Source organism: Carcharodon carcharias, chromosome 15, assembly GCF_017639515.1.
Source record: "Carcharodon carcharias isolate sCarCar2 chromosome 15, sCarCar2.pri, whole genome shotgun sequence".
Lineage (NCBI taxonomy): Eukaryota > Metazoa > Chordata > Chondrichthyes > Lamniformes > Lamnidae > Carcharodon > Carcharodon carcharias.
This window is the reverse complement of record NC_054481.1, coordinates 109,284,712-109,306,917: the sequence shown is the minus strand read 5'-3', so window position 1 is coordinate 109,306,917 and position 22,206 is coordinate 109,284,712. Positions and strand designations below refer to the sequence as shown.

Genomic DNA, 22,206 nt, shown 5'->3' with positions numbered 1-22,206 from the left:
GTAAATTAGAACAAGTCGTCTGACTGACCTCACCCCCAGCCCAGCCCTAACTGCTTTCCCATACCTTCTGCCTTGAATCTTGGCATGACATAGGAGCAAGGCATAGGATATGACACATGATCAATAGATTTCTACATAATAAAAACATCAAGGGATACAGAGCTAGCACAGGAAAATTATGTTAAAGTAGATCAGCTATGATCTCACTGAATGACAGTGTGGGTTTGAGGGGCTGAATAGCCTACTCCTGCTCCTATTTCTTATGTTCTTACAAGGGAATCCACTGCAAGAGAAAATTGCTTGAAAATAAAGTATTGTTCTCACATACAAACTAATTGAAAATAGTACTGAGAACATGCAAATATTATATAAAGCGCATGTGGCAGGTCAATAAAGTCAAGGATCAGAATTGTGTGCAGTAACTCCAGTAACTGTTACCAGCTGATGCAAGTGTTTCGTTGACTAAATTAATAAATCCCTGGAGGTTCCCCAAATCTCTGCCAGGAAACAACAGCTTTGCCAGTGTTCACTGACTCATCTTGAGTTTCCTTGGGGTTTTGAAAGCTTACAGAAAAAAAAGGAGGCGACTGCCTCATGCACAGTATCTGCAAGCTGACCAAAGCTCAGGGAGTAGTAGGTTTAGCAGGTTACTGACAAATATTAAAGGGAGTCACACCTGCTCTGTTTCAGATGGTGTAATGTGTCGAAACAACCCCCGTGCATTTGGCTGCATCCAAAACTTCAGTGGTTTTTTTTCTCTGTTCAATTCCAGCTACTGTTACTTTACATTCCAGATAAATAACAAACATATCCAAATTAGCAGTGGAATCAGAACAACAAAGATGTTTCCTTATATTTATTGCATCTTCGTTTCTAATGAGTTAAGGAATTATTAAAGAAATCAGATCTCCTGCACTTAGTGAATGATGAGCAAGATGTGGTTTGCAGAAATGCTTCACCCAGGGAGTTGATTTGCACGTGTGTCATAAGAAGCTGTGAGAAAGAAGACTGCAGAAGAGTAACATCATAATTTTAAAGCTACTGTTAGGAAAATTTTTAAAAACTTGTGATTTGATGATCCTGAATCTGTGGTTTAGTATTTTAAGTATCACTTGTTGGACAGATAGTTGCCTGCACTTGATCCCAACATACAGACACCGTGTCCAATATCATGGCTCATGAACAGGTACAAATACTGGTAGCAAAGTTACTGCTGCTACCTGCATTTTATTTGATACCATGATCAACAAATTCTTCCTGGTATTGCTGATGATTCCTAAAACTCAGCTGCTCTTTGGGAAAGAATTGATACCTCCATTCCAAGTTGACAACTGTCTCATGTTGAACTGCATCTGTATTTAGTAGTGCTGATTCAGAGTTCACTGCAGTCTGTCCATTTTAGTAGATTTTATTAGCAATAATAGATACATTTCACAATCACACCATTCAGGATGCTGACAGTAAGCAGGCACTAAAATTGAACAAATGGCACATAATTGAGTAAAATTACACATCAGGATTTAAACGTTCACCCACACACAGTGAGCCCATGATTGATACCTGGCACTTGTTCCCATGGCAATAGAATCACATGCTGAGGCTAGCAACCATCTTGAGATTGGGATACTATGAATGACTTTTGCGGAAAATGGACAAACTATTAACCCCTTGTCATTTTCAAAGGCAACAGCAGCGGTTCCCCAACAACTTTTTGCACTGGTTTCAGTCACAGTTGCTTCCCTCTCTTTCTTTCATTCACCACTTATGCACTTCATAAAATCAAGCTTCTTACAAGTTAGTAAAATTTTAAAAGGACCAATTTACACACAACTTTAGCAGAAATGTGTTTCATTTTGCTGGAAATCAAGAGTTAGACTGTAAACAAAGTCATGTCTACTCTTGAAAATGCTAAGTGAGACCCCCCCCCCCCTTACTACAGAAATTGTCTCTAGGCCAATAGCAAACCAGAGAGCTGTTTGCTCTCAAAACGTTACAGCGCAGAAACAGGCCAGTCAGTCCAACAAATCTGCACCGTTCCATGTGGGCTACACAATGCACTGTGCACTGTGGGGGAAGGGTACAATGTGTTGTGTGAGACACAGGCCTACAACTACTAAATAGCAAATTCTTAAATCACTTTCCTGGAGGAGAGAACAGGGCTGGTCAGCTGGTGCCACTCTTCTGTGTCCCACTGAGAAACAGCAATTGAGCACCAATTATGCCAACCCAACAGATTAGCCCTGGCCAGAGCCTAAGAGCCTAATAGTCAAATTTAGGGCAACATTAAACTCCCTATCCATTTTACCAAGCCTTAGCGAGAGAGTTACTATAAGACAAAATTACTGAAGCTACATACTTTCAAATAGCTCGCGGCCAAGAAAATTGAAGCATGGAGTTGGATAATACTATAAAGTGTAACAGTCAAAAATTTCAGGAACTGGAAGACAGTATTGGTTCAGTGAATTGCTGGTGGGGTGCAATATTCCTATGGCTAAAGGGTGGGTGACTAATGTCACCTCTGCTTTCTAAGATACTTGTAGTAAAAGTCTGAAGCAAGTCACCTTCAACACTTTGGTCATTATGGCTCAGTATTAATACAATGAGTCACGCCTTTAAACCTCTGAGGAGCTGTCAACAGCTTTCATTCTGCATCTCGTATTCAGCAAAGACTGTAATATTCTGAATGGAATAGGCAGTGATTTTAATTCACGCCCCAATAACTACACTGGAATTCACCAGGGCTAGAATTTTCTGAAGTGCAACAATCTCCAGCCTCAACTCCAAGTTGTTTTGCGCTACTGACAGTATTGCAGCCCAGCTGCCTCCTGGATAGTCACTACAATAACCTCATGATCTGGAAGATGTGAACAGGACATTTATACAGAATACATTGACTCATCAACACACACATTCAGGAGCAAGTGGTTACTGAATGTAAGGCACAAGGCACAGGCTTTCATACAGTAGTGCCTTACAGCTTGAACATTAATAGGCTGCGCAAGGAGTCTTGGTCCCTGCAGAAACAGCAGGTTGGTGGTGAGGCTCCTGCCCATCGATAGTTTGGTATGAAGTTCGATCCCGACCACCAGTTAAACCTGGAAAACCTGTACAGAACAATTCAGAGAAATAGTCATTTTCTCTTCCCCCCCACAGATCACTGGCAGAAAGAACTGAAAACAATGCAACCAAGAACAGCCAGATAGATCTGGTTTCAGCCAGGAGCTCTCAGCAGATTGCCAGACCTCTGCAGCACTAGTTTGTTAAAACAATATTGGTAGAGTCAGGAACTGCTCACTGAGGAATGAGCAATAAAATCACAATATTACTTAGAAATTGTTACAAAGAAACAGACCTTTGGGCACAATGAATCTGAATTAGCAGTAATCCTAATTCTTTGCTCTTGCCCTATTCCCATATCTTGCTACTTCCATTGCATTCAACCACCTACCTACCTATTTTTAAGGTGTTGACATGATTTCACAACCTCTCAAATCTGTAAAGTAGGTTTCTTCTCTCAAACTATCCAATTTATTCTAAATATTACCCCCTTGATCACTGGAAACCGCTTTTGCCTGTCTTATCCCTTCATAATTTTAAACACCTGCCAAATTAACAGCAACTTGCATACCGTTCCAAGGTACTTCACAGAAGTATAATCAGGCAACAACTGACACCAAGTTAAAGAAGGCATCAGGAGGTGCAAGTAAAAACTTGCTCCGAGTGGATTCTGGGAGGGTTTTAAAAGAATAGGATGAAGATGAAAGGCTGAGGGACGGAATTCCAGATTGAGAGACTTAAAACAATTGAACATGCAGCTGCTGTCGGTGGGGCAAAGGGAAGGGTTTTAACAGCAGTCCAGAGTAAGAGGAACGCTGAGCTTCTGGAGGTTTGAGTGGCTGGAGAACATTAGAGATAGTGAAGGAGATGGACATGAAGCGATTTAAACACAAGGATGAAACTCAAAGTATATCATGAAGCACAGGGGTCATTGGGTGCAAGTAGAAGAATTGAGGATGAACTGAAGTTTATGGAGGTTAGAGGATGTGGCAGAGCTTTAGAAGAGACAATTCTGGAGGTTACAAAAGTATAATTCAGGGTGTCAGCAGAAGGGGAGACAGGGTGGAATTTGGCAATCCACATGATGGAGCAGATATAGGCTCAGACGTTCACCTTGGAATCAAATAAGATGTTGACGTTACCGACAATCTGATTCAACCTACACAGTGACCAGGAAGGATGATTCAGAGGTGAAGGAATGGAATTTGTGGCAGAGGCCAAAGACAGTGACTTCAGTCTTCCCATTGTCTAAACTGGATGAAATTGTGGTACATCAAATACTGAATGTCAGGCAAGCAGTTTGACAACAGAGAGGTGGTCAAGAGATTGAGAGGTAGAACCGGTTGTCAGAGAACATGGAAGCTAAATCATATATCTTTGGATGACAATAAGTAGATGAATAGGGAGAGGGGTTCAAGGGAAGATTTTTGGAGGCCTGCAGAGATAAGAGTGAGAGAACAGGAACATAAGTCATTGTTGGAGAAACTCTGGTTACAATTGGATTGGTAAGAGTGGAATCAAGCAAGGGTCCCACTCAGCTGGACAACAGAGGAGGGGGTTTGTTAGAGAATGGTGTGGTGAACATTCTCAAAGTTTGCAAACAAATTACTAAGGATGGTTTGGGTGGGAGGGGGTTGCAGGTGGCAGGAAAATAAGGTGTGTGGAGGGAGGACAGTGCATCACAGGCTTGGACTGTACTTATCATTTTGGGCTGTTTCAATACTGGGGCAGAGAAGGAAACAGGATTGGAAAGATTCAAGTGTGAAACGGCATGAAAATATGGAGACAGATTTGGGAGCGACAGCATATTCAAGAACTTTGGACAGGAACAGAAGGTTGAAGACAAGGGATGGTTTCTAAAGAGAGAGGGGTTAAGGTTTATTTTATTTTGATTTGAATGATGACAGCAGTCTTGAAAGGAGATGGGGCAGACCTGAGAAGGGGGAAATGATTTACAAAGTCAGTTAGCACAGCGGCCTTGCCCCCCACCCCAAGAGGGAAGTTGGGTGGTCAGCAGTTTACTGGGGATTGGTTGAAGGAGGAGAGAGATGTCTCAAGGACAAGGTAAGCTCAGAGAAGGCATGAGGGGAAATAGGAGAGAAAGACAGATTCAGGGATAGGAGGTGGCTACATAGATGGTCTCAGCCTTAGTGTCATAAGTATATTAGATTACTGCGATTCTTGTTAGAAGTAAGGTGAAGGAGTGGGGGAGACGGGTTTAAGGAGACAGTTGAAATAAAAACAGAAAATGCTGGAAAAACTCAGCAGGTCTTGCAGCATTTTTGTCTGATTTCAATCGCCTCAACACAGGGGCCTTGAAGCTAATTATAGTGTTTTAGCCAAGATCTGCAAACTCAGCATAGCAAGATCGACCTTGTGAATTTCCCATCCACGTGGTTAGCCACTCACCAGGCCTCCAGAGAAGCTTTGTGACAAGCACAAACCCATACCACAAACCTTCATTCAATTATCCACAGTTTTGATTGAAAAAAGAAACCATTGCAATGAAGTTGTGAACAAATACATAAAAACTTTCAAAAATGTTATACAAAAATGAAAATAAAAACTTGCAATAATCTGGTTCTTAGTGAAGGACAAATTAACAGCATAAAAACAGCAGCAACATTTCAGCAGCTCGGGAAGGATCATGTGATTATCGGAAGATCAATGATCAAAGCAGGAGAGCTGAGGGATACGGCAGAGGGAGGAAGAGTGTACACACACTGCAGGAGAGACAGGGGTGGGTGGTTCAGTAGGAGCGACCGTAGTGAGCACTGGATTCAACACTATCGCACGTAAATCTGCTGTCAATGGAGCTGTCCAGGTCTGGGATGGAGAGACCAGGAAGAAGGCAAGAGAGAGAGAGAGCAAGAGAAAGAGAAAGAAAAAGACAATCATCAGCTTTGATAAAAACACCTTCAGGAGGTTGAGAAGCAGGTAACAAAACAAACAGAACAGGTCCAACATAAAACAGGAACATTCAGCACAATTATCTAAAGAGTAGCCCCCTCCCTTATATGAATACAATTCATTCAAAGCAATTCACAAGTTCTTCCCGAATACTGCTCCCACAGCACAGGCCCTCTCAGGGGCTTGGGCACAGACACTGCCAAAACTTAGCAAACCCCAGAATTTGAGAAACAATTAGACTGAATACATCTTTTTTCACTTTATTACAGTTTTCATTATTTTAAGGAAGCAGCTCTAACACCAGCAGTGCTTCAAGACAAGGTATTCACCATTCCCCTGAAGGCTCAGCACTTTTATTCAGCTAGTAGCCATGCCTACAGCCTAGGAGCATCATTGCCCTGTACCAAGTGAACTGCTCTGAGCCAGAGCAGCAGCAAGGGCCCCTAAACACCAATTAGCGACTCCCAGGGTCATAAATGTGCACATCGGGTAAGGACGTCAACAGACTTGATCACGATTTGAACTTTTCATTCTCAGTCCGTGCCAGCAATCACCCAGCACCCCCACCCGAGATAATCTGTGCTTCCCACCCCACCCATCCACCACTCCAGGATTCATTGTTCTCAATATGTCTGCTCACTCAATCTCCACTCCAGAATGTGTGCACGTGGTCACCTAGTTAGTACAGAATGACAATGCCTTTGCTGTACCAGGGTGTCATTGGGACAGTGGAGGTCTGGGGAAAGAGGAGTTAAATTAGTGCCTCTCACTATGTAGATTGATTTAGCTCCAAGCTTTCCTCCAATAAATCTTCCTGCCACCACACCTCAAACCCCCAACTCGTTGCTCAGGGTTAGCAAAAGGTTTGGTTGACCTAGGGTTGCGAAACTCGAATAGTTACTTCAAGGTTAGGAACTACAGTTCCTGGCGGGCTTTGGGCCTACTGCATATGCACCAACCAGGAAATAGTCGCACATGCGCAGTTAGTCTTTTTTTACGTTCTTTAGGCCAGGAACTAGCCCTGCGCAGAAAGTGAAATGGCATGCAACTGGAGGTCAGGTGACCTGGAACCAGACACCATTCAAGAGGTGTCCCAGGGAGCAAGGGCAGGTCCCAAACCAAGGTGGTGGTCCCAAACAAGGGAGTGGGACAGAAAGAGGTCCCAGGACAAGGACAGAGACCAGAAACAGATACCATTAAGTTAAGGTGAGAAAAAGGAGCAGAACAATAGGCTCCAAATTAAAGAGAGAGAGCTGTGGGGAGCAGACTTGAAGCAAAGTGGACTCAAGAGGAGCCCTGAAGATCTGAGAGGGCAGCCAAAAGTTGATGACTCCCGTGCTGCGGGCCATAAGGGTAAAGGTAGCCAATGGAGCAGTACTGTTCTGCTTGGCATGGCTGAAGATCTGAAATTGTGCTTGCAAGGTGAAGCTGGAGTGTATACAGAGATCCAGAGGAAAGGAATCTCGGAAGGAGAGGTTGAAACCCTGGGCATACATCCTTGTTGAAGCTGTCCTAGTAGGAGCGACATTTAGAGAGAATTCCAAGACAAGTTCTTCAAATGTGATCGGAAACCTTCATGAGAAAGACAGAGTTGCAGTGAGACTGGATGGCTTATGGTGTGACAAGCATCTGGATGGGCTGTTAAGAAATTCATAGAACCAGCTTTCGTAGCATCTGTCATTTACTTCAGAGCCTGGTGTGTCTGACCACAGTTTGCCGGTTCACTTGTAGCACATACTTACCCTGAATATTAGAACATAAGATAGGTATGGTAAGTTGTTTTATCTTTCCGAATTAGTATGTGTCTGTGAAGAGATAGCTGGGGTGAAAGAGTTGTGGATATTTGAATCATTGTCGTGTGCTTGTCCCGAGAAGTTTCCAAATTTTTTGTCTGATGTAATATAGTTCATTTTTCTTGTTTAATAAATGTTTTATTCTGCTAAAAGTTCATCAGTTGACTCCTGTGAATTTGTTCAGTAACTAACCTCCATGATTTCTAAAGAAAAAACAAAAGTTAGGACCTATCAAGCCAGTTTCACTCTGAATCTGACTTGTCTAGTATTAATATCAGCTGGGATCGTAACTCTAGACTCTTACCAAAGTTTAGGTTGTAATCTCCCCCTCGTTCCTTGTACATTTGATACACAAAGAGACAAGAAACCGGTTTCAGAATGAGGCTTAAAATTGCCATGCCAACACTGAAGCGGAACTGGTCCCTCAAGGCAACGTATCTTTGTCCGCCCGGGAAATGGTCGTAGCTGATCGCAATGTGGATGATGTCCATGAGGATCGTTATCACCATACCAACTAAATACTAAAAGAAAAAGTAAGACATCAGATTCAACAAACCATCACTAGCAGGCACAGTCTCAAGACATGGAGTTGGCACTATGACAGCAGCTGACTGTGAACCAAACACAGGGTTAGGGAAGAGAAAGGGAGACCTCACCATGTCCCAAACATATGTCTACTCTCCTAGCCCTAAGCACCATTCCCTGGTTTACAGATGATGGCCACATAATAATCCTTGACCCAAGTGCTCAAAGTTTCAGCATGCACTGCAGCCCAGTGGTGCAGGACCATTCGGGGAGATGAAAGAAACAGTACAAATCCAGCACAAGACAGATATGGCCCAGAGATAAACATCTCAACCTTTATGGTGTGCATGAGCTTTCATGTTTTTATGTACCCTGTTAATGAGATGATCCCAGCTGATAATGACCTCAATTACAACAGTCAATGACGCTTTAACCCTCAGACATAACTCTTAACTGAAGCAGTAAATGGTTGGCTAGGAAAGATCATATCCCGTGACACACGCAAACAATACTGGGCAAGTACAGCCTTCCACTTGTCTATTATTATAAGGCTACACTCCTTCCCAGCTGTAGCGATCACAATCCACAACCATGTACCTCCCACTTACTTTCAGAGGGATGGAATGTAGTTGATGCAGTGAAAAACAAGCAGATCATCAGGCTGCCATTGAGTGCAGCATTTTATCTGCAGGCTGGCAACAACTGTACAGGAGGAAGCGACCAAAGAACAAGATCATCTCACAATTTCATTTCAGCCAAATTTACTCTGACTCTCCCCTTCTCATTTAAAAGAAAACACCCACACTAGCTTTACTGAATTAATTATATATATTATTTAAAATCACAACTTCACTGAACTACAGCAAAGCCCTTGATAACTGGCAGTACAACATGTTACGGGTCAGTGAAAGGTCACGTGAGATTCAGCAAGTGAAGTGCGAGGTGACTCATAAATCAGGAAGGTTCCAGTTTTCTTTTTTATTCGTGGTATATGGGTGTCACTTGAGCATTTATTGCTCATCCCTGTTTGCCCTGAGAAAATGGTGTGGACTGCCTTCTTCTAGAACTCCTGAATGGTTTTTGATGCCACTTAGCGCTAGTCCCCAATCTGAATTGATAACTGATCTCAGGAGAGGAGCACGTACAACTGGGTGAAGGAGTTAAATTGAAAAAAAAAATCGGTCCCTTCCTTTTGTGTAGCCTGTCAACTGTCACTTTCTAGACTCACATGAAAACGGTAATTTGGGTGGTCAGCAGTGAACGGTGTTCCAGCAAAGTTCAGTGCTTTCGTAAATGTGGGGGTGTGGGAGAACATAACTGAAACACATGGAACTGGAAGCTGCAGATACACCTGGGAAAGCATTATGCCAATGTTGAGTTGGAGGTACTCACCATTACAACAGCGTCAACAGAATCTCTCTGGGCAATGGCCCAAACCCCAATGGCCAGTATAGCGTAATTACTCCAGATGTAGGGTTGTGGGAGCCAGGAACACAGACAGCCCCTGTAAAACAGAAAACCATTATCAATTGCTCTGCTCAGGAACTTAGTCACAGCTTTTTTAAAAACACAAAACAATCCCAAATATCTGAATAGGCACAGCTGTACAAATTAGGTAATTTTAAGTAATTAAGGAGATTAGCCATAGTCCATGAGAGACCACAGGTATCTCTCTCTGTGTGAGAGATGTCCCCAGTGCTTTTATAGCTTGAGGGGCACCACTCTGCATCAAGCATGGGGCAAGGACTTTTGATCACCTTAATTTAAGAAGGATATACTTGTATTGGAAGCAGTTCAGTAAAAATTCACTAGGCTGATTCCTGGGATGAGGGTTTGTTTTATGAGGAAAGATTGAGCAGATTGGGCCTACACTCATTGGAGAATGAAAGGTCATCGCATTGAAATATATAACATTCTGAATGGGTTTGACATGGTAAATGCCTGAAAGGAGGTTTCCCCTTGTGGGGAATCAAGAACGAGGGAGCACAGTTTCAAAATAAGGGATTTCCCTTTTAAGATAGAGATGGAAAAGAATTTCTTCTCTCAGAGGGTCGTTAGTATTTGGAATTCTCTTCCCCAGAGAGCAGTGGAGGCTTTGTCATTGAAAATATTCAAGGCTGAGACAGATTTTTGATCTTCAGAAAGTCAAGGGTTGTGGGGGACAGGCAGAAAAATAGAGTGAGGCCACAATCAGATCAGCCATGATCTTATTGAATGACGGTGCAGGTTCAAGAGGCTGAATGGCCTACACATGCTCCTATTTGCTACGTTTCTATGCAAGGCTCCATGAACTACCACAGCAAAGCGATCGAAACCACACCCTTTGCATCACTTTGCAGAGTTTTCTCAAAGTTAAATATTTAGATTCTTTATATTGCTCAAGCAATGCAACATTTTCTCTTTCCACTTCCCCTTTAGTCTACAGCTCTGGGTAAAGTTTTGTTCCCAGAAATCTTCAAAGCTCTCTGTTTCACTGGGATAAGAACTTATTTGGTTTATTCAAAATCCCAAAAGGAATTTCCAACTCTACAATAAAAATACCTCTTCCCCTCCCTCCAAAATCACTCAGCACTATTTTGTGGCTTAATGTAAGTGACACATTCCCAGCTAACTGCTGCAGAGAGAGATATGTGCAAGACCAGCTTAGAATGACTAAACTGCTTCCCTCCTGAGGAGGCAATGGGTCTTTAAACAGCAGTGAGGCAACATTACTATATCTCAGCTGACTTTCACCCCGATGCAAACCCCTCTACATTTAAATGAGGAGGAGGAGGAGCAGTCTCTCTGCAAAAGGAACTATCACATGAACTTCACCTTTTTAATTCTGGCAACAGCAACCACTAATTAAGAGTTGACACTGAACCCAAGGCCTTCCCAACACCCTGTTCATTACTTACATGTCAATGAGCAGCTCATACTTAGATCTCCACATTCCAGCCAGCACGTTCTATATCTCATGATATCAATTGAATTCATCGGTTATTATACACACTAGGGATGCAAATAATTCACCAGAGAATCTCTTCCTTGTTTTTATATAAAATTCAAACCCAAGTTCTATAAATTTTATAACATCTCAAGGTAGACTTTAACATCTCCCTCATGCAGTTCCCACAATTCACCTTTGACTGAAGGTTAGGGGTACCCAAGACAGGCCCCCATACAACTGCCTTACCCTGGCCAGTTGGTCAAAAGTGCATTTGCTTTACAGCCAGCTATGCTGTCCTAATAATGCTAATTAAGTCAGCAACAATTCTATATGGTGCCAAGAAAGACTTTTTGCTTGCATACTTTATTCTTATAACCCAACCCAGCCAACAGCAACCGATTAATTACCACCAGTCCCTGGAATAAATCAATCGAATCTTTATTACTCAGGTCACATCAATCTGCATTTGAGACCAGATGTTGTTTCAACATAACCCCAACTTCTTTCTTGTCCAAATCACCTAGCACAAACCCAGGATTGACCTACCATCTCTGCACAGCCTACACTCAGGTAATAATCTGGTGTCCAGATGGCTATGTTGGCTGCTGAGTTTCCTATCAAGGTCAAGAACCTGTCAAGGCCTGTATCACAAAGACCTCATTTAAGTAAATCAATGCAGATTCCTACCCGACAGCAACCAGAACAAAAGCCCAACCAGCAGGGAGGGCAATGGGAATTAATCTGTGGTAAAGATTAAAATTAAGTTGTGGCACCAATGACATCAACAGGCTGTGACTTTTACAAGTTTGTTAGGTCCTGCCTGCTTTTAGCAGGAACCTTGTCCAGGATCTTAATCACGACCAGAAATATTACAGCACTGGGAATGAAGTTGGTTTGCTCAATCCTTATATGTTATTCCCTACCATATACCCAACTCTTTCCCACCTGTGATGAGGAAATAAAAATCAAGGCTAGGATATATAAACAATTATAATTTCTGCTTTGCGCAAGATTATTTTATTTTTGAACTCAATTTTATGAACATATGAATTAGCAGGAGTGGGCCACTCTGCCCCTCAAGCTTGCTCCGTCATTCAATGAGATCATGGCTGTTCTGATTGTAAACTCAACTCCATATTCCCACCTACTCCCAGTAACCTTTCACCCCTTTGCTCATCAACAATCTATCTACCTCCTCCTTAAAAATATTCAAAGACTCCACTTCCACTAGCTTTTGGGTAAGAGAATTCCAAAGACTCACGAGCCTCAAAAAATTTCTCCTCAAGTGTGCCTTATTTGGGCGACCCCTTATTTTTAAACAGTGACCCCTAGTTCTAGATTCTCCCTCAAGAGGAAACATCCCTTTCATATCCACCTTGTTGAGATCCCTCAGTGTCTTATATGTTTCAATCAAGTCACCTCTTACTTTTCTAAACTCCAGGGGATACAAGCCTCTATCCTCATAAGACAACCCAGCCATTCCAGCTATTAGTCTAGTAAATCTTCTCTGAACTGCTTCCAACGCATTTACATCCTTCCTTAAATAAGGAGACCAATACCATTCACAGTACTCCAGATGTGGTCACACCAATGCCCTAACTGAAGCATAACCTCTTACTTTTGTACTCAATTCCCTCCGCATAAACAATAACATTCTATTAGCTTTCCTAATTACTTGCTGTACCTTCAAACTAACCTTTTGCAATTCATGCGCTAAGAAACCCAGATCCATTTGCATCTCAGAGCTTTGCAATCTCTCACCATTTAGATAAAATGTTTCTTTATATTCTTCCTGCCAAAATGGACAATTTCACACTTTCCCACATTATACTCCATCTGCCAGAACTTTGCCCATTCACTTAACCTATCAATATTCTTTTGTAACCTCGTGTCCTCTTCACATCTTACTATCCACCTATCTTTGTGTCATCAGCAGATTTAGCAACCATTCATTTGGTCCCTTCATCCAAGTCACTTATATAAGTTGTGAAAAGTTGAGGCTCCAGCATTGATCCCTGTGGCTCACCACTTATTACATCTTACCAACCAAAAAATGACCCATTATATGCCTACTGTTTCCTGTTAGTTAGTCAATCTTCTATCCATGCCAATCTCTTATCCACTACACCATGAGCTTTTATTTTTCACAATAACCTTTGATGTGGTACTTTATCAAATGCTTTCTGGAAATTCAAGTACAGTACATCCACCAGCTCCCCTTTATCCACAGTTTATGTTACTTCTTCAAAGAACTCCAATAAATTGGTTAAACCATGATCTCCCTTTTACAAAACCATATTGAGTCTGCCTGATTACCTTGAATTTATCTAAGTGCCCTGCTATAACATTTTTAATAATAGTTTCTAACATTTTCCCTATGACAGATGTTAAGCTAACTTACCTGTAGTTTCCTGCTTTCTGTCTCCCTCTCTTTTTGAATAAAGGAGTTACGTTTGCTATTTTCCAATCAAATGGAACCTTCCCTAAATCTAGGGAATTTTGGAAAATTAAAACCAACACATCAACTACCTCACTAGCCACTTCTTTTAAGACCCTAGGATGAAGTCCATCAGGACCTGGGAACTTGTCAGCCCACAGCTCCAACAATTTGCTCAGTACCACTTCCCTCGTGATTGTAATTTTCCCGAGTTCCTTCCTCCCTCCCAGTTCCTGATTTACAGCTATTTCTGGGATGTTACTTGTATCTTTGATGGTGAAGACCGATGCAAGATACCTGTTCAATTCATCTGCCATCTCCTTATTTTCCATTATAACCCCCCAGACTCATTTTCTAGAGGACCAACACTCTAGAAGCTTGAGACCCTCCAGGACAAAGCTTGATTAGCACCACATCCACAAACATTCAATTCCTCCACCACTATCGCACAGCAATGTGTACCATCTTCTAGATGCACTGCAAGAAGTCACCATGGTTCCTTAGACAGCACCTTCCAGACCCATAACCACTACCACCCAGAAGGACAGGAGCAGCAGATAGATAGGAACACCTCTAACTGGAAGTTCCCCTCCAAGCCATTCGCCATCCTGACTTGGAAATATATTGCCGTTCCTTCACTATCGCTGGGTCAAAATCCTGGAACTCCCTCCCTAAAGCACTGTGGGTGTACCTAAACCACATGAACTGCAGCGGTTCAAGAAGGCAGCGCACCACTACCTTCTCAAAGGCGTCTAGGGATGGGCAATAAATGCTGGCCCAACACATCCCATGAATGAATTAAAAAAACTTTGTTAACTCTTTTTTAAATATCTATGGAAACTCTTACTATCTGTTTTTATATTTCTAGCTAGCTTACTCTCACTCTAATTTTACTCTCCTTACTAATCTTCAAACTCAATTTTAAACCCCTCTTGGCTACAAACTTGCTGAAGTTTGTTAACTTAAGCAAATGTGCCTCTTCAAACAAGGAGACAGGGACAAGCTGGAACATTATAGATCAGTTACCTGGAAATCAGTTCTTTGTGAACACTAAGATCTGTAATATGGAATGACATTACTGCAATTTGGAAAAAAAGACGAGTTAATCAGGGCCAGTCAACGCACAGTACCAAGAGATAATTCATGGTTGGCCAGACTTTGAATTTTTTGAAGAAATAAGAGGATAAATAAAGGTAATGCAATGGATAGCAATCTTCAAAACTATTTAATTATATACCAAGAGGGAGCTAAGGCAAAGATAATAGGAGATAAATCAAGGAGAAAGTGGAAGAAAAGTAACGGACAGAGGTACAAAGAAGAGAACTGAGAAGAAATGGAGAGCAGTGTTTCCTTGGGATCTAGATTTAGGCTGCCCTTATTTACTGTATACCTAAAAATATGAACTTAGGACTTGAGGGAACATAGCTGAAATTTGCTGATTACACCCAAGTAGAATAAGGGAGTTGGAGAAGAGGTTGCGAATTGTGAAAGACTAGAACAGAACATAGATCAACAGTTGGGCAGCAGGTAGATAAATCTAAATAAGAACATAGAAAGGAAATATGCCTCAAATGGTAAGGTCTTATATGGAGTAAGACGGATCTTGGTGTGTAGATCCAAAGGTAATCAAGAAAAGTGGCAGCACAGGTAGAAAGGTGAGGAGAACACTGGGTTTGTGTCCAGAGGCATAATATTCAAAAGCAGGAGGAAACATTGAGCTTGTACAAGACCTTAGTTAAGTATTGTGTATAACTTCGGGAAACTCATTATAGAAAACATATAAAAACAATGGGCAAGGTGTAAAGTAGAATCAGTAGGGATTGTGACAGGGCAAATAAGCAGGATTACTTCCATAAGGATGACAGCAAGGGGACATAAATTTAATACAGGGTATTATAATTTAATATAATTAAGGCAAGAATAGAAAATGTATTTGCACAGAGGGTGGTTAGAATGTGGAATTCTCTGCCAATAACCAATTTTGAAACAGAATCTATAAATGCTTTTAAAAAGGGAATTAATAAGTTCCTGGAAAATAAGGAATATTAAAAAAGTGTTCCAGTGCAGGCAGGAGGTGGGATAAACTATGATGTGCCAGATGAGCTATTTCTGGGCTGTAACATTCTATTTATTTTCTGCTTTCTCCCCCTGTGGAAACTCTCATACAAACTGTTCTCTGCTTCAAGCAGTCTGTCCCAACATCACAGGAACTCGTGAAATTTCAATTGCATTACAAAATAGAAAACTAGGCTGAGGCAGCTAAACAGGCTTGAATTTTGCTTGCACACTTTCCTTTCATACCCTCAGCTTTCTATACACAAGCTTCCTCCTGTTGTGACAGTAACACAAGATGTTTCTCTGACTAAACTGAAGCTCCAAATGGTTCAGATCCAGCAGCGAACAGCTCTATTCATTCTGGAGCATTCCAGAAGTATCTGGTTCATATTTAACTTATTCTGTTCAAAATTCACAATTTTGAAGCACTTATAAACTCTAATTTTGTTTCCAATTAAACAATGCATCACTGGTCAAACAAACCAGAGAGGACATACAGTCTCAGCCAGCTTATGCAAATCAATAGCTCTGGGTACTGGGGCAGTAAATCAACCACTTTGTCACGATTCAGATCCATTTATAAACAATCGTATCCATGTTTAGTACAGCAAGTGCAGCTAATGTTGTTAGGTGGCCTGGCTAAAGGAAGTTAAGAGGGCAGAAGAGGCTAAAAGGAAAACTTGTATCTTATAAATAGGATCAGATTCCCACATGAGAGTGGCTTCAAGTCTGCGTTTATGCTACTGAGTTCTGGGTACAAAGTGATTAAATTACCTAAAATACTTGGTATCGGAAACAAAATGGTATTTAAATTCCCATGAACAATGAAACTGGCTTCTCTCATAAAAACATTGCCTCAATATAGTAGTCACCCAACCTGACCTTCCTCATTATCAAACTTCCACCTCTATGGCATTGCCCATACCTACTCCGGCCTCAGCCTATCTGCTGCTGAAACCCTCATGACTGTCACCTCCAGACTTGACCATTCCAATCCTCTCCTGCCAGCCTGCCCTCCTCCATAAGCTTCAGGTCATCCAAAATTCCTATACTCATATCACTCCTACCCTCACGAACCTACATTAGATCCCAATCCCCCAATAAAAATTCTCATTCTTGTGTTTATCTTTCCCTAATGGCCTCACCACTTCCCAGCTCTCTGATTTCCTTCCCTCCTTACAATTTACTCCATCCCAAACTCTTCATTTTGTCAGTACCAGGCTTTTATGCATTCCCCCTCACCCCACCACTGACAGCTGTGTCTTTAGTTCTCATGCTATGGAAACCTTTGCCTCTGCTTCTCCAAGACTTACCCTGAAACCCACCTCTGACCACTCCTTTAGACACACCACCCAACCTCCCCCCCCCCCCTTTCATATCTTTTCCTTTCTCTCAGCATTATTTTACTTCCAAATACACCTCTGACACACTATGCGATATTTCCTACATTAAAAAGGGCTGTAAAAATGCAACTAATGGTTGACGTTACCACTTATTTCCGCCAGTTGGACAGAAAAAATAAATCCAATGAAAAGACGTTTGCTAGGTAATCCATCACTCACCAGGTTGTCAGGAGCCAGTGCACGATGATGATCATCTGTGGGAACATGAACTCAGGTCATTCCTCAAGAACTAAAACAAACTCTACAATTCTAGGGACATAGGCAGGACTGGAGTATGTCAATCTACCACAACACCATCCCTAGGAAATCATAGAGCATCAGAGATTGCAGCCTAGAACTCACTCGGAGTATCTATTAATTCACTTATAACCGCAACCGTCTATCAGAGAAGGGGCGGGTGCACACAGAGCAGGGGAACGTGGGGGAGACAGAAATGATGTCTAACCCGGCCCGTGTTGAGTTCTTTCAAGTCCTGCTTTTCCCGGTTTCGGACTTTCCCTGCCAGCCCTTCCAGCTCCCAATCGACAACCCTCCATTTGAGCAGGTAACCTGAATTGTCGAACCCCCTTCCTTCCCCCCCGCCCCCCAGGTCCCGATCCGCAGACTTTACCTTCAGACTGACCACCGGCAGCTCCATCGCCGAACTCTCACTTGTCGACAAAACTTCAAACCCACCCACGTGACCCCCCGCGTCATGTGACCCAGAGCCACGTGCACCGAGCTGACGAAGCCCCTCCCCAAGGTCCATGTTACCGCCCACCCAACGGGTCCAATCTCCAACCCCACCCTTCGGATTTAATGTGGGAGAAAAGAGAAATGCTCTGGGAGATAATGCAGAAACGGCACTGCAGGCTTACACTGGTTAATTCTCGCTAACACACGCAGGACGTAAAGAATCCAAGGATTATCAGAGAGATTCCGTCATCAACTTTTGTGGCATTTTGCTTCAAAAATGAAGCAGATGGCAAATCCGATCGCCGCAGAGCTGACCACTGACCCAGGGTAGGGTAGCATGTTTGGGATGGATGAGGGATCAGCTGCTCAGCGCCATGAGATCAGTTTAATATTAATCACACACATGGTAGTCAGTAACCGCTGCCCAGCTAACCTTGTGTTTTTTTTTCGTGTCCCTGTGCCGCCAGCACATTTTGCGTTAGCTCATAAAAAAAACTTTAAATTGAGATACTTCGATGCAGGGAAAATAAAACTTCTATGTCAGTACTTTAAAAAACAACACCTCGGGTTTAGCACTGGTATTGAGGTGGGGTTCTGCCACTTCTCCATATGGGGTTGTTCCCCAATTGGGCGGTCCGGGCAGCTGTGGAGGACCACCTCCCTCGACCAACAGCCATCACTCTGAAAATTTATTAAAGTTAATATTGAAATATTTGTGGTGGGTTTGCACATCAATCAAATGCAAAGTGGCACACCACAGCCGCCAACAGTAATTATAAAATTCCAACTCCTTACATGTCAATAAGTTACCGTGATAGATTTTAGTACGGATACACTGCACTATTTAAAATAAACGAAGTGCCAGGTTGTGAATTATCATCCCAAATACCAGGTGAGGTGGGGTTGATGGATGTCGGGGAGTGGATGGTTTTGCTCTCAGTATTCCTGGATGAGGGAAGGGGAAGTTCCTGCTCCTGAGCTTTATTCAGTGACTTTTGCTAGAAAATGTTCCATGTTGATTAAGGGCAGGTCAGTCTCCGTTCCCATTAACTGAAATATTTGATATTCTGTCAACATTTGCTCTCTGGAATCACACACGAAGAAGGGGCCACAAAATTTCAGAGTGGCCAGCAACCATGGAACTGAATCCAGTGAGAATCAGCACTTTCAGGAGAGAGGACCTGTACACCAGTGAGAGTCAGTGTCCTGGGCCGAGAAAAAAGAAAATTCTAACAATGAAAAGCAAAACCAAAACTTTCAAGGCTGTGCTGTGTCAACTGTGTCTCAATGGTCGCTCTCATCTAGAGTCAGAAAGTCACTGATTCAGTCTCGCTCCACAGACTTTAACACATAATATGGGTTGATACTTTGGCATAGAACTGCGAGAATGCTGCATTGTTGGAGGTGCTATTTTTTTAGATGCAACGTTAAACTGACGCCCTGTCTCCTCCCTCAGGTGGACGCAAAAGATCCCAAGGAACTAATGGAATAAAAAGCAGTGCAGGTTTCCCTAATGTCTTAGTTATTATTCATCCCTTATCCAACATCATTAACAGATTTCCTGTTCTTTATCTCATTTATCCCTTTTGGTAAGAAAAATAGCAAAACAATACTTTTCAATTAGTGAGAGACAGGGTAATGTTGATATTTGGAGGGATCTTCACATCACAATGTTAATATGCAGGTAGTTAGGCAACTAAATGGTATGTTAGCCTTTAATGCAGAGGGATTGAGTAAAGGAATAAATAACTCTTATTAAAGTTATATATGGCCTTGGTGGATCACAGCTGGAGTATTGTGTAATTTTTTTATCTCCTTACCTAAGGAATGATATACTTGCCTTAGAGGGAGTACAGCAAAGATTGAAGAGACTGATCCTAGGATTGAGGAGTTTAGGCCTATATTCCTTAGAGTTTAAAAGTATGATCTCATTGAAACATATAAAATTCTTAAGGGACTTGACAGGCTACATGCTGACAGGAGGTTTTCCTTGGCTGCGGTATCTAGAATGAGTGATGACTGTCAGAAAAAGGGATCAGTCATTTAGGATTGAGATGAGGAGAAACTTCATCACTCAAAAGGTTGTGAATCTTTTAAATTCACTAGCACAGTGAGAAGTATATTTCAAAGATTTTTGGATACTAAGGAAAACAAGAAATATGGGGATACAGCAGGAAGGTGGCATTGAGGTACAAGATCAACAATGATCTTAAATGGTGAAGCAGAATCAAAAAGTTGAATGTCCTACTTTTCTTATATTTTTAACTTCTTATGTTCAATGAAAATTGCTGTTAAATTTTCAGCATAACAGTGCTACACTGACTAGTTAGTGCTTTGCAATACTCTGGGATCAAGAAAAACACTACTGAAACACACGTTCTTCTGTTTGTGTGCATCCTATACAATGCTTTCTAAAACTTGAAGATGTTATACCCAGTCTTAACAGAAATAAATAATACAATAATAAAAAATTTGGTAAGACGCAGATTCAGCAAGCCCACTATAATTGAAGTTGTTTGTGTAAATATAAGTGATTTTGTATAATCATTGTGTGTCACAGTAAAAAAATGGATTGATTCGGTACCTTTCATGACCTCAGAAAATCTGAAAACATTTTACAGCCAATTGAGAACTTTTGACTTGTAGTCACTATTGTAGGAATAGGAGTGGCCAATCTGTACACAGCAAGGAACACAAACAGCAATGCAACATTGACCCGATAATGTGTTTTTTTTAAAGAAAACCAGTGTTGGTTGAGGACTAACTATTGGTCCAGACACCAGTGACACCTCTCCTACACAGTCTCAAAATAGCGTCATGCAATCACTTCCATCCAACCAGCCTGGTTTAACATCTGATCCAGGAAAACGTACCTCCAACAGAGCACTACTTCCTCAATACTGTATTAGAGTGTCAGCTTAGATTATGCGGTCAAGTCCCTGGAGTGAAATGTGAACACATAACCCCCTGACTCAGAGGTGAGAGTGCTACCAACTGAGTCAAGGCTGATTTAAATCCCTAAGACCTTATGATTGGGAGGGGAGGAGGGAAAAGGCAAGGTGGAACCAGCCTAGCAGGTTTTAAAATATATATATATATATATATATATCTTAGGATATGGTTGTCACTGGCAGGACAAGCAATCATTGCTTATTTTCCTTGGGAAGATGGTGGTAGGCCTTCTTGAACCACTACAGTCCACGTGGTGTCAGTGCTCCTAGAGCACTGAGAATTCTACAATTTTGATCCTGTGACAACGAAGAACACATCTCAAGCCAACTATTGAGCTAGTAACAAAAGAATTATTGACAGAAGCAATTCTTCTGCATGGATTTCATTTTCTCTGCAACTGCAATGTGACTTAAATAATCAGGTCTAAATTGAGATGAGAGATGAACTGAGCCAAGGCTTTCTATTTCACAGTTTTTAATTGGTTGTCAGATTTGTTTGTTTCATGTAGACTAACATTAAAATTAAATAGAAAACAAAAGAAGTGCAAAATCTGGTACATTATCATCCTTTCATCATGCATTCCATCACTATAACTTCACATGCAGCACAACACAAAATGTAACCATAACAATGTGACAAACAATGCAACTATAACAATATGACAAACAATCTAAACAAAGCAATGCTTTTTAATTCATTCTTGGGATATGGGTATCACTGCCAAGGCCAGCATTTATTACCTATCCCTAATTGCCCTTTAGAAGGTAGTGGCAATCCACCTTGAACCGCTACAGTCTGTTTGTTGAGGACACTCCCACAATGCTGTTAGGTAGGGAGTTCCAGGTTCTTGATCCAGTGATGAAGAAGAAATAATGATAGATGTTCAAATCAGGGTGGTTATGACAAAGACTGCAACTGTAACAATGTGACAAACAATGTACCCATAAAAATGTGATATGCTCTCAGCTTCACAATTATTCAAGGTCGAGATTCCCGCATCACAATACCCCAACCCTTCCTGCAATATCTATATTGATCTGTCCTAATACAAAAACACAAGAGGCTGCCTGAATTTAACTGCCGATAGTAGGGGGCTTTACGTTACTGGCACACTTTTTACCTGACATTCTAGGGTTGAAACTTTTGCTCTATGGATGTCTTAGATCTTCCACAAAAGTTATGGAAGACAATCAGGAGAATTCCGTGTAAACTTATGGCACCTGTACTTGAGTCATAGGACTCGAGATGAGGGACTGAGCTTTAACCTTACACAAATAGTAAAATACTGCAGACACTGTTATAAATCTGAAGTGCCTATACTCAAAAGCAATAAATCCCTGTTCTTTCCACAGATGATGACTGACCTGTTGTGTGTTTTCAGTATTTTCTGTTTTTGTTTCTAACTTCAACTCTTTCCTGGTTATAACACAAACTATGACAAGGGGATAAAATTCTCTGGCGAACGTTGCT

General features: G+C 41.7%; 1 protein-coding gene across 1 annotated transcript; it reads right to left on the bottom strand.

Moving 5' to 3' along the window:
• Nucleotides 1–1,392: 1,392 nt before the first annotated feature.
• Nucleotides 1,393–17,808, bottom strand: LOC121288536 (angiotensin II receptor-associated protein). Its single transcript, XM_041207115.1, has 5 exons — nucleotides 17,720–17,808; nucleotides 17,269–17,303; nucleotides 9,678–9,789; nucleotides 8,065–8,281; nucleotides 1,393–3,104 (listed from the first exon to the last, which is right to left on the bottom strand). Exons 1-5 carry the CDS (start codon nucleotides 17,744–17,746, stop codon nucleotides 2,986–2,988), a joined length of 510 nt encoding a protein of 169 aa, XP_041063049.1. The 5' UTR covers nucleotides 17,747–17,808; the 3' UTR covers nucleotides 1,393–2,985.
• Nucleotides 17,809–22,206: the final 4,398 nt, after the last annotated feature.